This window comes from Brienomyrus brachyistius, chromosome 1 (assembly GCF_023856365.1).
Source record: "Brienomyrus brachyistius isolate T26 chromosome 1, BBRACH_0.4, whole genome shotgun sequence".
In the NCBI taxonomy this organism is placed as follows: domain Eukaryota; kingdom Metazoa; phylum Chordata; class Actinopteri; order Osteoglossiformes; family Mormyridae; genus Brienomyrus; species Brienomyrus brachyistius.
In genome coordinates this window covers 55,816,810-55,830,526 of record NC_064533.1, presented here as the reverse complement: position 1 = coordinate 55,830,526, position 13,717 = coordinate 55,816,810, and the positions used below count along the sequence as shown (strand labels likewise).

The following is a 13,717-nucleotide window of genomic DNA, read 5'->3' as shown; positions in this document are numbered from 1 at the left end:
CCGCGGATGGATGAAGAGTTACGATAACAGTAAAAGATTATTCGGACTGATTTTTCCGGAATAAGTGTTATCTGGAAACACCCGGGTTATATGGCCTGCTCTTCGGTAAGTACCATGGCACCTTTGACGACTAAATAGGAGTCAGGAATTTGGTTTGGAGTTTCGGCACAGCGCCACTGTCTCCCCCGCGCTACATTAATGACATTCCGTTTGTTTCACAAGGAAGAGCGCCGTCTGCTGTCAGCCTGAACTCTGATGTAATGTTACTAAAACTGCATTATTAAAGTGAAATATTGGATGGCAGCAGCGAATCCAAACTTCGCCTGTATGTTTAATCCCCGCGCTACATTAATGAGCTGACGTTTGTTTCATAGGGATGGCCTATCATGGCCAAATAACACTAATACACTAAAAATGATATTTGACAATGATTGCAAATACTCAGTGATACAGTCAAATACACTGGATCATTTGGTGGATCTGGGCTGGGGAAACCTCAGTCCCAGATGTCACATGTTTCCTGCATCTGTCCGTATGTGGTTCAATGGGGTCATTTGGGTACAGTTTTGACCACCCCCCCTCACCCAACTGATTCAGTGCCTCATCAGAAAACACCAACATTTCTGTCAGGATTGGACAGGGATTAAAAATCGTCTCTGGATGACTGACCATTCTGGCTCACCACGCATATATACCCACTAATCAGGTTGATGGAGGTGGGTGTCACAAATTATTAATCATACCCAGCTCCTACTTCAGCTCCTGATCCTACTCCCAGTGGCCACTGTCTGAGTGTTTTTTTAGTCTACCAGACATTTGAATACCTCCAACGCCAAAGTACCTTTTATTTACGGCCATGTGAGAAAACAATAGTTTATTGAAGCGCAGTACATATTATTATGTTCAAAAACATGGAAAAGGCAAGGCCACGTGGAAAAGTAAGCTCAGTTTAAATGACAGCGTAAGTGAATTTCATTTAATACTTTTAGCCCTAAGGTTTGAGAAGTAATATAACACTTTCCAGTGAGTGATGAATTTGCTCAAAAAACATCCCATTTAAATTTAACAGCAGACGGAAGACGGCTACACCACATTCACATTTCCATTTGCTTTATAGCTCACAGTTTTTCATTAGACTGGTTAGAAATGCATCATCCCCCCCCCCCCCCCCCCCCACACACACACACACACAGCCAGCACTACGCTTGGGCGTCACACAGTGTGGATATTAGGCCTATACTGCAGTAAAGGCCTACTGTATTGTAAAAAAGCAGCGTTAGTTAAGTATTTCCTGATAGCATTTGCCGAATGGGATATGGGGGTAGGCATTGGTTTGGGTTATTTTGCTATGGTATAGTTACCGTTGTATAGGGCAACAATATTAACGTAACACAGTATCTCCCCCCACCCCTCCCTGTTGTCCCTCATCCACAATTAAAAATGGGATGTCTGGGATATTCTGTTTGTGTACTATGTGTGCTGCGTTTGCACTTTGTCTTGTTTTGCACTGTTTGTCTTCACTTTGTTTTGCTTTATACAAATCCTGTTTTTCCATCCAAAGTATTTATAGTTGCTACCTGCCTCCTGTAGCTGGCTGTTTTCACATATGCATATACATTCAAATATTTATTTGTATGATTATGGTTTTTTTTATTTTTTTTTACCTTTTTATTTTTTGATCTTTTCCTTTATTGCACCTAACAGGAGTCCCAAAGCCACCAAGCCTGCCAAGAAGTAACTTTACTGGATATGGAGTTGAAGTGAGGCTTTTCAGCAGTGGAGCCCACAGCTTCGTAATTCCTAATATATCCCGGACATCCACTTCATTAACAGATAATGACATACACCATCCATTAAGGACGAGAAGGAGCCGACCGAAAAGATTGACTTAATATCATATACATCATATAAAACAAAAATCGTCGTCACGTACATTCTTCAGTTGCTTGGATCTAATCTGTTCTCGTTAAACGGTACTTCGGTTTTAATCTTTAGCTTTTCTGTGCAGCATACCTGTTTTTTTAACGGACAAGAGGCACTTCGCCCAGGGGAGCCTTGAAACGGCCTAGAGTAAAAGACAGCTAGGGAGAGTCGCCAAAGTCCCTTCCGGGCTTATTAGCTGGACGACATTAATATTCACCGTGTGCTGCGCTCATGTTAAAATCACTTCAGAGTAACACTTTAATTGTATTAACACATTTATCTGCACGGAGGTTTTCAATGCATTTGCCATATCTGTCATAAAAAGCTACACAAAGTATCCGGTTTACCATAAAATGTCAGTGATACCACAATAAGCCCGAAGTGCTCTTTTTTATAAGCTGGAATCACGGATCTTAAACAACGCACGGACAACTGGGGAACAGGATCTAAAATTGTAAAACTTGCAGAAATTAATATGCTGTTCCATGGCAACAACTAGATGGCGCTGTTGATTACGCCTGGGTATCTGGACGCTGCACTGAATATGATAAATAATTTTATTTACTGTATATTTCGCTCAGGTAGCTAGAATATAAAGTTGGTTGAAGTCAGCAGGTTCTCTGCTTTTACCAGGATTGTCATCCTCTCTCGTCTGTGAAATAATAGTGTGCAGTGTAAAACCATAAGGTGTGAAAACTCATGTAGACACCAAAATCTACTCATTGTGAAGTCTGGAACCTGTATGAAGTTGGCGTTCGCTAAAAACACACAAGGCTGTAGTTAGAGAAATGTACAGTCCTTTATTAAATATCAGAGATGCTGATGGGGGATTAAGTCAGGGCCTCCACCTGTCCACGGATGGATCTCTAAGCCTATAGCTTCTGAACAGAGCATTTGCTCATGGTTTGTCGTGCTTTTTCACAAGAGGAAGAGAAACGGGAAGCTGAAGGGTGAGACATCCTGCACCTCATGTAGCTCAGATTCATCCTTACTGCAAGGCGATTTTCTGTAGGTCATGCACCTGGTTCCTCCTAACCCTGTGATGAAGAAGTAACCTGTCCCGGATGATATCAGAGCAGAGAGGGCCACAGGGCAGAAGTCCATACCTGCCCTGCCTCTTCACAGGATGTCCAAACGGGCAAAGGACTGGTCCACTCCAAGTTTGTTCTCCACAAAGACCTCATACTTCCCTGTGTCTGCAAGCTGTGCGTTTTTGATGGTTAGGATCGTGTCAGTGTCTCCGACATCAAAGTAAACCCTATGAGGGACACGTTTAAACACTCATCAGGTCACATCAGGCGTGTGAATGCTGGACCTTTATGTTTCATAGGACACCTCAATTACTGGGACTGGGGCCCACAGTGTTCAGCAGTCCCCATTGTGACGACACACCCACCTGTCATCCTCATTGATGTCATCCCCGTCCTTTAGCCAGCCTACATCGGGCGCTGGCTCCCCGCTGATCTCCGCTCTCAGCTTCACCATTGACCCCCTCTTCACCTTCACACTGTCGGGCCCCTTGGTGATCTTGGCAGGCACTGTGGGGATTAGAACCCAACCCTTCCGTGATGCTGTGTGCTATTCCTGTGTTGCTCAGGATAATAATAATAATAATAATAGTAAATTATTATTATCGTGTTTCTTATTGCCATAGATATTTTACCCAATTAAAACATTTATAAAGGTACAGGAGGTCAAAGCTCTACATGGTTTATTGGTGCACAATCAGGACTGGGATTCTTCTAAAGCAGCTGATTAGTTAGCTACCCCCCCCCCCCTCACCCTCCACCATGATGCAGGCTGAGTCTGAGGTCTCCCCAAAGGGGTTCTTGATCTTCACAGTGTATTGGCCCAGGTCACCCAGCACGCCGTCACACACCACCAGGGCCACCACGTTGGGGTCCTCAAACACGTAGCGATACTTGGGCCCGTCCTTGAGCTCTTGGCCATCCTTGGACCAGACAATGAAGGGGTCGGGAAAGGCGCTGACCCGGCACTCTAGCTTGGCTGCGCTACCTTCCAGCAGCAGCACATCTGTCAATGGCTGCAGGACCTTGGGGGGCCCTTTCTCACGTAGCTCCTTACGTGACCTGATGGCACGACATGCACACATAGGGTCATGACCGTGCCACACAGGCCACTCTTACTGCTGGTCATTCTCACAAGTAACACAGTCATGGGGGCTCTCAGGTCATGCAGGATGTATTCTGACCCTAACATTTCATTACAGTGGCCACCATCTGTGTATGGGGATAGCGTAGTGGTGGGGAAAGGAAGGAAGGCTTCCTTCACAGGTGTCAAACAATCATCTGTAGAGAACATCATCAAAACACCAAGCAAACAGCTACCTGTGGCCTCTGTAAGATGCCTGAATACGAATAGCTGCTTCCTGCACTTGGGGGTCATTTATGTTGAGGGTACACCCCGGAGGGAGGACTGTCTTGACTTTAGACATCTGCAGGGAGGAGACAGGGACCCCCACAGGAGTGTGGGTGCCTTTGCATTCAGCAAGAACCGTAAGGTACAGCAGTGGCATGTTAGAAAAACGAAGATGGCGAAGTAATGCAGGAACCCAATAGAGAAGTGTGTGAGCTTTTGGTGTCTTAGGATATTGAGGGAGACCTCAGTGTACACCACAAAAGCTCCATTTTTAAATGTGACCCAGCTTCAGCAGCACCCACTGCATCTCCCATTCTGGCCCACCACGCATACATACAACTTCTCCATCAATCCCCCTAGTACACCGAACCAGACTTCGCAACCCCAGGAACTCACCGTGAACTGGCTCTGGAACAGGCTCCACTGGCTTTAGACGCAGCAGGTGGTGAGTGTGGCCGGACCGTCAGATGGGCCCATTTAAACAGAGTCCAGAGGGGACCCCCCTCACAAGGGAGGCACATTCCAAGTGATGCCTGTCCTTTTTTGGAGCATCTCACAGGGTTTGGCCCAGCCTGGTCAGTGAAAGAGCTGCTGCCCCTGCAGTCCAAGACTCTGGCTGACAACCTTATATAGCCTTGGCATAAACATCCGAAGGGGGACAACTACAGGGCAGGGTGAAAGAAGAGTGGCCCCTGGAGGACGATATCAGCAGGTGAACTTGGGGGGTGGACCGATGACCTGCTGTGGAATCTCCCAGCTGGATCCAATCAAACCTGTCAGCTTAGCATGGTAGACATCTAGCAGGTCTGAGGTATAAATATGACCGGTGGAATTTATCAACTAGTGAAAGGGTGTGTTCTCCATTCTCAGAATGGTGATGGTTGTGTTTATTATGTTTAGGACTCTCAAGTTTCATCAAAAGTTTGGAGTGAGATCTGGAGCGTGTGTCTCACGGTCAATGCATGAAACTTGAGAGCCCTGCCTACCGCATTCATCAGATCTTGCTCTTCCACTTCCACCTCATCTGTACTCCATGTGTGTGCACGTCCATGTAATAATGTGCTTGTAACTTATTTTAGAATTTACCCGAAATCTACAAATGTTAATTTTATGATTGGCTGGGAAAGCTATGAACTCATCGGAAAACTCCACTCTGTATGCCTGTGCATCATACATTAATTCTATATATTGGGACAAATTGGTGGGAGTTATCCTTTACTTCTCAGCATGAGAAACACAAGGTGTGGTATATGAACATGTGAACTAGTTGAAATGTGTGAGACTTGAGAGCCCCCTGTTTCACCTAAACAAAATGAAGCTGATCTAAATGCACATTACAAGATCATCCCGCTTGAATAGCTTACTCAACGCCAAAACTTGATTTTAACCCAAATTTAATGCAGTTTCACCAAGAAGCTTAGCAGCTGTTAGATGGCATGTCAGTCTAAATATCGAGAAATAACTCTGCCAAGCTGACTCCAAAGCCACCTCGTTACTGTGAATGAAAACATTGAATGAACCGAGTAAACACAATCTTTTACAAATACAGTGGTACCTTGGAACATGAACTTTATTCATTCCAGAAAGCTAGTCAAGTTGTGATTTGGTCGAGGTCCAAGTTGAATTTCCCCATAAGAAATTATTTAAATGAATTTAATCCGTTCCAGATCCCCAAATGATGGCCTATTTAAACCTATCAACCTACCTAACTAATGATAAAAAAACATTGTCAATCAATATAAAACTAATACGCACATAAAAAAAAGCACACATAGAAAAGTAATAATCATGAAATAAGTGACAATTGATGAGCACTTTACCTGTATTGAGGTGAACTTTGGTGTGTCATTGTTTGGAAGGGGAGACGTGTCTCGACCCATACAAGTTTTACCAGGAATGTTTGAGTTCCAAGATTTCGTTTAAGGTACATGTCAAAAAAAAATGACAGACCCACTCAATATCTGAGTTGGTCAAGTTAAGAGGTGTTTGAGTTCCAAGGTTCTACTGTATACAAAAAAATATTTAAAAAGGTTGATACGAAAAAGGCAGGGTGTCATGGTGGTGCAGTGGTTAGCACTGTTGCCTCACACCTTTGGGACCCAGGTTCGAGTCTCCGCCTGGGTCACATGTGTGCGGAGTTCCCCATGTTTTCCATGGGGAGACCCATGTGGTCATGGGGTTTCCTCCGGGTACTCCGGTTTCTCCCCACAGTCCAAAAACATGCTGAGGCTAATTGGACTTGCTAAATTGCCCATAGGTGTGCATAGCTGAGTGAATGGTGTGTGAGTGTGCCCTGCGATGGGCTGGCCCCCTGTCCTGGGTTGTTCACTGCCTCGTGCCCATTGCTCGGGCCCCCCCGCGACCCAGTAGGATAAGCGGTTTGGAAAATGGATGGATGGAAAAGGTTGATACATGTTCAGCCCTGTGACCACACCCTGACCCCCTTCAAATCCCCAATCTGAGCTGCAGTAAGACCCCTGGTGTGGGGTGGGGGCCTGGACTCCTTGGTGCAACCTAACAGACACAAAACCTTCACAGCAGAATTTGGGCCACAGCATGTCGAAATATATGAGTAGTGTCGTTTGTGTCTTTAAACAGAAACATCATCTAAATGAGAATAAAGCAGAATGAAGTACGAAAATTTTGATAGGCCTTCTGTGCAGGGTTAGGCCTTCTGTGTGAGGTTAGCTTTAGAGGGAGAGGGAGTGACATGATTCTGTGGGTCTCTAAGATGCGGATTGTGCCATTTTCCCATACATGGCCAGCAACACTGAGCTCACTCAGTAAACATTTATTTGAAGTCCTCAAAAGATCCATGTTTACTGTATTACCAGCTATAACAGTGAAGCGTTACATTGACCCCCAAAGGCATAATTAGCGTGTTTATACACTACTCCAACCACTGATTTACTTTCAAGTCATACTGACAATTATTATTGAAGTACACACCAGTGATAAAATAATGTTAATTAGATAGTAAAAACTAAATTAAAAGATATACACTCTACAATTGCACGGAGCGTCATTGTAAAGGGTACAGAGTTATACATTTACAGAACACGTATGTTGGCAGTCTGAAAGGGGTGTCCTAGACATATTGCTCTGAGGGTCTCACACGTGTGGCTGTGACCCCTAGTGAGAAGGTGTCACTGTGAAGAACCAGGAACACTGACCAAAGAGAAGCACAACATTGCAAAAAGGTTCTGGAGAGAGAGGAGGTGTGGGAGGTGGGGCTCTGGAGGTGGGAGGCTGAGCCTGGGGGGACGTCTACCAGTGTTACTTGGATACTTGACTCAGAAAGAAGGAGCTGCAGGAGGCTGGGTTCTGGAGGAGGGATCAGTGATCCACTGCTACTCGTACTGTACTGCATTAACTCCTCTGTCTGGAGAGTGGGGGCATAGACTCCCCACACCCTGGAGCCAGCACGCCCCACCCTTGCTGTCCCATTTTTCTGGCCTGGGCTGCTCATTGGGCGGTGGATGTGGTAGGCATGGTCGGCGAGCTCTGATAGGAGCGTAGTAGCACCTTGTGCTTGGTGACGCCCTCGGCCCGCCGCCGCTGCTGCTCCACCAGGAAGGCCTTGAGGCGCGTGGTGGTGAAGGTGAGCGTCTGCCGGCGCAGTTTCATCAAGTAGGCATCCTGCAGCCAGGCATTGTTGAAACAATCTTTGATGGTCGGACGGGCCCTGGAAGCCAGTGCAGATATCAGGAGAACTACATCAGCTACAGGCATGTGAGAGCCATCAGCAGAAGCTGTCATGGTGTCCTCCAAGGCATGTAAAATCAAATAATAATTAATCATAAAAGTAAAACATTAAGAATGATCCCACAGTAAGTCACTTGGGATCAAGAGTGACATATGAGGCTGAACTCACCAGGCGTAGCTACACATGATCTTCTTGAGGAACAGAGAGGCACTCTGAGACACGTTCTGGTAGAGTTTTGTCTGGTCAAACTTGGCAGCCAGGATTTTGGCCTCAGTTTCCTGGGAGCTGGACTCCAGGAAAGGCAGCCTTCCGCTGAGCCTGGAGTTGCAGAGGTCAGAGCAGAAACAGGATAAACATCCTGTCACCTTGCTGCCTTCACATGTCATGACTGTCACCATGCCACCCTGACAGGTTACTCTCCTACAACACCGACCTCCTCCATGAATTCCACCATCTTACCTATAACTCTCTCTCTAGTGATCATCTAAGTATTTACAAATGTCATGTCCCACACATCTTCTTGGCAATGGGGGTACTTACATGACATAGGTGACCACACCCAGACTCCAGATGTCAGCAGGGGGGCCCACCACATCTCCTTTAACCGTCTCAGGAGCTTTTACATCAGCAAAGGGCAAGAAAAAAACGAAAGCAATTCATAGGCAATTGTAAGAGAAAAGATACTGGTGAGATCAGTTAAGCCTGGGTATGAATTATGGGGGTGATAGAGGCTTGTAAAACACCTAATAATCAGAACTGGCCAATATAATCCCCCCTCTCAAATAATCATATTGTTATGATGAATGAGTGGGGACCTCAACCCCCCCCCCTCCCTGTGCTCAATCCAAAGTTCTGCTCTTGCAGTTAGGAATTTATTTAATGAAACAACCCAACTCTTAACATTTACAATAAAAGTCTGCATTTTGAACCAAGACAAGGGTGAGCAGCAATTGAAATATTCACTTATAACATCACTTATAACGGTTATTCACCCATCACCTGATCAAGACAACTCACCCATGAACTCCAGGGTAGACAGGTGACAATTATGAGGCTTAAGGAACAGCGGATTGAAACTCTGTGCACTGCCGAAGTCCACAATCTTGAGAACGTTGGTGGGCGACACCATAATGTTGTCAGGCTTGATGTCCAGGTGGAGAATGCGTCGGTTGTGGAGGTATTCGAGGCCCTGCAGAGCCTGGACCACAAAACTGACCACATCATCCTCTGAGTAGCGGTACCTGAGGAGAGCACGTTGTACTGGATCATCAGCATGCCCCACGCATGCTGCGCACGCCATACATGCCACACACACACATGCCTGACCTGTCAACAAGGCTGTACAGGAGCTCCTTGCCTGGGCAGCTCTCAGTGATGAGCACCAGGTAGCGCGGTGTGATGTAGGCCTCGTGCAGTGCCATCACGTTGCTGTGGTGCAGGTTTTTCAGTACCTCGTACTCCCGCAGCACACCCTGTTTGCTCTCTGCCTCATATGGAACAATCTTGGCCATAAAGAGCTGGCCTGTGGCATTCTCCCGGCACTCGCGGATGACACCAAAGCGGCCCCTGTCCAGCACATGCCAGCCACACAGCACGGCCCCAGAAGTAGGGAGACTGTTATTTTATATGCAAGTGGCTGCTTGGTCCATCTCACACACACACAGATTTAAAGCTTCCATTATGACAAACTCCTTGTTTTTACATGGCTCATTAAATGTATTCACGCAGTGGTAATTGCTCTAATCATTGATATGATTATGCAAGACCCCTCCATCAAAGGTACAACAGAAGCAGCTCGCCTGGGATCATGCAGCATTGTCTGTAAACACCACCTACTCAAGGCTTGACTCTTTTATGGCTCAGCACTTTCCCTGTATGACATTTGAATGTTAAATAAATAGACACTGGTGAAACACGGATGCTACTTACCTGCTCTTCTCGTCCAGGAAGGTATATGGCTTCTGGGGCACCCCCTGCTTCAGGGTACTCTCACCAGACTTTCCTGAGGGTGCTTTTTGCACTGAGGGGGTGGCTGCAGCCTCCCCAAAGGGGCTCAGGCTGGTCACCATCACTACAGGGGACAAGAGGGTAGGGCCTGTTGCTGGGGGTGTAGTCTGGTCTGTGGGCATGGGAACATATGTAGGAACAGGGGAGATGGGTTTGCCAAGGGGAGGGGATGGTGAGACCAGTTGGGGTGGGGAGACAGGAGGAGACTGGGCCATGGGGGAGACCACGTTGACAGGGCTCAGTGGCTTAGGAAGCACTCTTGGGGGGGTGGTCCTGATTGTGGGCAGAACTCCAGGGGATGGGCTTCCCATAGAGATGTTCAGGGTGGACTTGGCTTTTGTGGATGTAGAGGGGACTGAATACGGTGCCTGAAACTCCTGAACAAACTGAGTGGGAGTGGCAACATGGACAGGAGGGGACAGAGCCTCAGTGACAGATGGTGGGGTGTGGGCAGACATAGGAAGAATGGGTGGGGCTTGAGCTGTTGGGGGAGCAGATCCTTGGTGGGAAGAAGAATGGATTGTTGGGGCTTTGTATGTGGGAGGCACAACTTTTTGGGCATAACCTGGATGGGTAGATGGGCCTTGGGCTATGGGAGGAGCAATTCCTTGGGCAGAAGCAGGACAAGTAGGTGGGGCTTGGGCTGTGGGAGGAACAATTCCTTGGGCAGGACCAGGATGAGTGGGCAGGGTGTGTGACTGAAAAAAGGCAGATACTTTGGATGGAGGAGGGGTTGATGTGGGGTGAGAAACAGCAAATCCAGATTTACTGGGAATGGCAACAGAAGCAGGCCTGAGGGGCATGGCTGAGCTGACAGAAGATAGTGTAGATGGCTGCATAATCATACTGGCTGCTGCCTTCGAAGTTGCTGGGGAACAGAAGGTTCAGTTTAGACTATGAACTTTATCTTTCTGGCAAGAAATGGAGGAGGAAATGGGAGGTGCTTACCTGAGGAGTCCAAGCACACCTTCTCTGAGACGTTACTGTAGGGACTCTGCCCTGCCTTGTTGACACAAGCCACCCTAAACCTGAAGGTGCACCCAGCTGAGAGGTCCGTGACGTTGTAGTAACAGTCGGCCACACCTGTAGCTACAATCAGCCAGTTTTCTTCACCTGGTGAAAAGCAGGTGAATAAAAACCTTTGCACCTCAGTGTCCACTGGCATTGCTGCTATCACAGCTATGCTGAAGCATCTGATCACTGGAGATATGGACCTGGGATGGTTCTGCTCACCCACCCTCAGTTCTCCTCTCCAGGGAGTAGGTGCAAGGCGTTAGCGTATCTGAGGGCTTCCATAGCACTAGCACGGTGTCCCGGTACCGCTGGGGGATCTCTGGCGTCCCAGGTTGATTCGGAAGACCTGAAGGAGACGGGGACTTGGTGTGTACTGAGGGTGACATCACTGGGAGAGGCACTGACCGCTTGAGCATGACGTTAATCTGGGGCGCAGTGTCACACCCATGTCTCTGTGCATGAGTACAGTATGTGTCCCTCTGCAGAGGTGACAGAGGACTATCGAACACCTTGGAGAGATGGGTAATGGCAAGTCTACAGGGAAACACTGCACCCTTAGGCAGGGGTCCCCATGGGGCATGTGTCAGAAGGCAGCAGCAGCTCATGGTGGGTATGGCAGGTCATGGTGGGTACAACGAGTCAGGTGGGTACGGTGGGCACAGTAGGTCATAGCAGGTACAGGAGGTACAACAGGTATGGGCAGGTACAGTAGGTCAGGGCAGTTTCAGTAAGCACAGTGGGTCATGGTGCATCACAGCGGATCAGGGAGGTCACAGCAGGTACAGTGGGTCACCGTGGGTAGAGAAGGTCATAGCAAGTACTTACGGGCGAGGGATACGGTGCAGGAGCTGCTAACAGAGCCCAGGGGGTTGGTGGCCACACACTCATAAAGTCCAGCATCCTTCGTGGTGGTCATCATGATCATGAGGAGTTGTCGGCCATCAGGGCAAGCGATCATGTTCATCCTGGCATCCACGTCCAGGGGCTTCTTGTCTGTGAAGGAAAACTGAGTCCAGCCGGGGCTCACAGGCTGGTGACGAAGGGCTCCCCTTATTCCGAAGTAAAAGTACTGAGCAAACTCAATGGAACTCTCAAACTTTGAAATGATGTGGTCATCGCCTGATCATTTTCATCTAAAATGATTGCATAGAGAGTAGAATAGGATAAAATTCTTAGTGTTGCAGTGAAGTAACTAGTGGGTCACTGTCACATCAAATTTCAGTGAACTGTAGCATGTGATGAAACATCTAGAAATGCATGATGAGGTGTGATGTCAGGCTGTGTTTGGAGGTTGAGAGATCAGGAAACAATCTGTGGAATGATAATCAGGGTGGGGTGGGGGTGGGGGCTCACCCTTCATCCAGGCAATCCGTGGGTGTGGGATTCCTGCTGGGAGGCAGCTGAGAGTCACTGGGTCTCCCTCCAGCAGAACATGGTCCCTCAGCTTGATGTGAAATACTGGAGGGAAATCTGGGGGGGGATCGACATCTTCCCTTATATTTAACTGCACAATATGACCTATTACATGGCCTGCCAGAAGAATCCCGTTTTTTATTCAGGTCCATTAGGGAGGCAGGAAATGTGAGTGGGTGTGTGGAAAACAGAAACATCACGGGAACTGAACAGAAGGTGTAGCTGATCATGGGAGACTTTCCAGCATAACCTCTGTTAACCTTGAGGTCCAGCAGGAACAATCACTAACTAGCTAACTGGGACCAAAATGCAAATATCAGGAATAGTATTAAAATTTTTCCCAAGAATGCCAGTTAGAACTATTTGTGACCCTCCAGCACAAAACCGCATGGCCGTATTTTTATATATTTTTTGAGGATTTTTTTGTGCTCTTTCATTTGATACCATAATCCTAATTTCTAATTTTTGACCCAAGTGTACAGTTTTGTGCTGGAGGGTCACAATTATGAGGGGAGGTAACCCCCGAGTTCAGTGACACGTGTTGTCTAACACAGCCGGGGGGGGGGGACGCGTCGCCCATACTGCGCAGAGGGTGGGTGGGGGCACGCGTCAGGAAAGTGCTCCGGGCGCGAGCCGCACGTTCCCCGTCCGCTGATTATCGATGGTCGTCGTGTGAGGAACCGGTAGATCTCAGAGCGCGAGGCAGCTTCTAGCACTTGCGGCGCTTTAACGTCACCGTTACCCGCGTGCTCTGCTCGAGAGCAAAAAGAACAAAACTCTTTGTGATATTGTGACCCTCCAGCACAAAACTGTACACTTGGGTCAAAAATTAGAAATTAGGATTATGGTATCAAATGAAAGAGTACAAAAAATATCTAAAAATACGGCCATGCGACTTCCATACGGTTTTGTGCTGGAGGGTCACATTTCTGTATAGATGATATCATTCAGACTGACAGAAACCGGCATGTATCTTTTAAAATAATCAACCTAAAAGAAAAAAACAAGTATCAGGCAGTGTTTTGGTGCTGTGCACCTCGTACCAGAGGCCAAGCATGAGTATTGGTTCCTCTGGAGGGCACCATTCCCCCGGACAATGGAGGACGGGATGTCTGTCCTTTCCTTCTTGCTCCTGCCCAGACCCCAGCGGTCCCACCGCGATCGGCGTCCATCATCCGGTCCTTGAAATGAGAATGCCAGCTGTTAGAGCAGCTAACACACCAGAAAGCTGACACCAGGGTGAGGGCTCGCCGACCTTATGGACGAGAGTGACCA

General features: G+C 47.5%; 2 protein-coding genes across 3 annotated transcripts in view; both read right to left on the bottom strand.

The window, feature by feature from the left end:
- Nucleotides 1-2,703: 2,703 nt before the first annotated feature.
- On the bottom strand, nt 2,704-6,930 carry LOC125750549 (SPEG neighbor protein-like). Of its 2 annotated transcripts, XM_049028540.1 has the most exons (5): nt 4,699-6,930; nt 4,272-4,378; nt 3,706-4,013; nt 3,320-3,461; nt 2,704-3,181 (listed from the first exon to the last, which is right to left on the bottom strand). In XM_049028540.1, the coding sequence occupies exons 2-5, from the start codon at nt 4,376-4,378 to the stop codon at nt 3,043-3,045; spliced, it is 696 nt and encodes a 231-aa protein (XP_048884497.1). In that variant the 5' UTR covers nt 4,699-6,930; the 3' UTR covers nt 2,704-3,042. The 2 variants fall into 2 exon arrangements, with proteins under 2 accessions (XP_048884497.1, XP_048884486.1); XM_049028529.1 differs by having other exon boundaries at nt 4,272-6,930.
- A 148-nt stretch (nt 6,931-7,078) lies between these two features.
- The window catches only part of LOC125750489 (striated muscle preferentially expressed protein kinase-like), a 51,100-nt gene continuing 44,461 nt past the window's right edge, over nt 7,079-13,717 (bottom strand). The window contains 12 exon segments of the mRNA XM_049028366.1: nt 7,079-7,788; nt 7,790-7,987; nt 8,177-8,326; nt 8,549-8,624; nt 9,026-9,249; nt 9,335-9,574; nt 9,938-10,883; nt 10,964-11,128; nt 11,253-11,375; nt 11,855-12,022; nt 12,383-12,499; nt 13,486-13,623. Coding sequence (XP_048884323.1) covers nt 7,653-7,788; nt 7,790-7,987; nt 8,177-8,326; nt 8,549-8,624; nt 9,026-9,249; nt 9,335-9,574; nt 9,938-10,883; nt 10,964-11,128; nt 11,253-11,375; nt 11,855-12,022; nt 12,383-12,499; nt 13,486-13,623 — 2,681 coding nt within the window. The 3' untranslated portion in view covers nt 7,079-7,652.

Excerpts from the sequence above, each read along its gene's own strand:
- LOC125750549 (XM_049028529.1), bottom strand. The coding sequence starts at position 4,459 with ATGCCACTGCTGTACCTTACGGTTCTTGCTGAATGCAAAGGCACCCAC. Across the intron at positions 4,014-4,271 it reads GCATCTTACAGAGGCCACAG|GTCACGTAAGGAGCTACGTG; the intron begins GTAGCTGTTTGC and ends TCGTGCCATCAG. Across the intron at positions 3,462-3,705 it reads AGCCTGCATCATGGTGGAGG|TGCCTGCCAAGATCACCAAG; the intron begins GTGAGGGGGGGG and ends TAATCCCCACAG.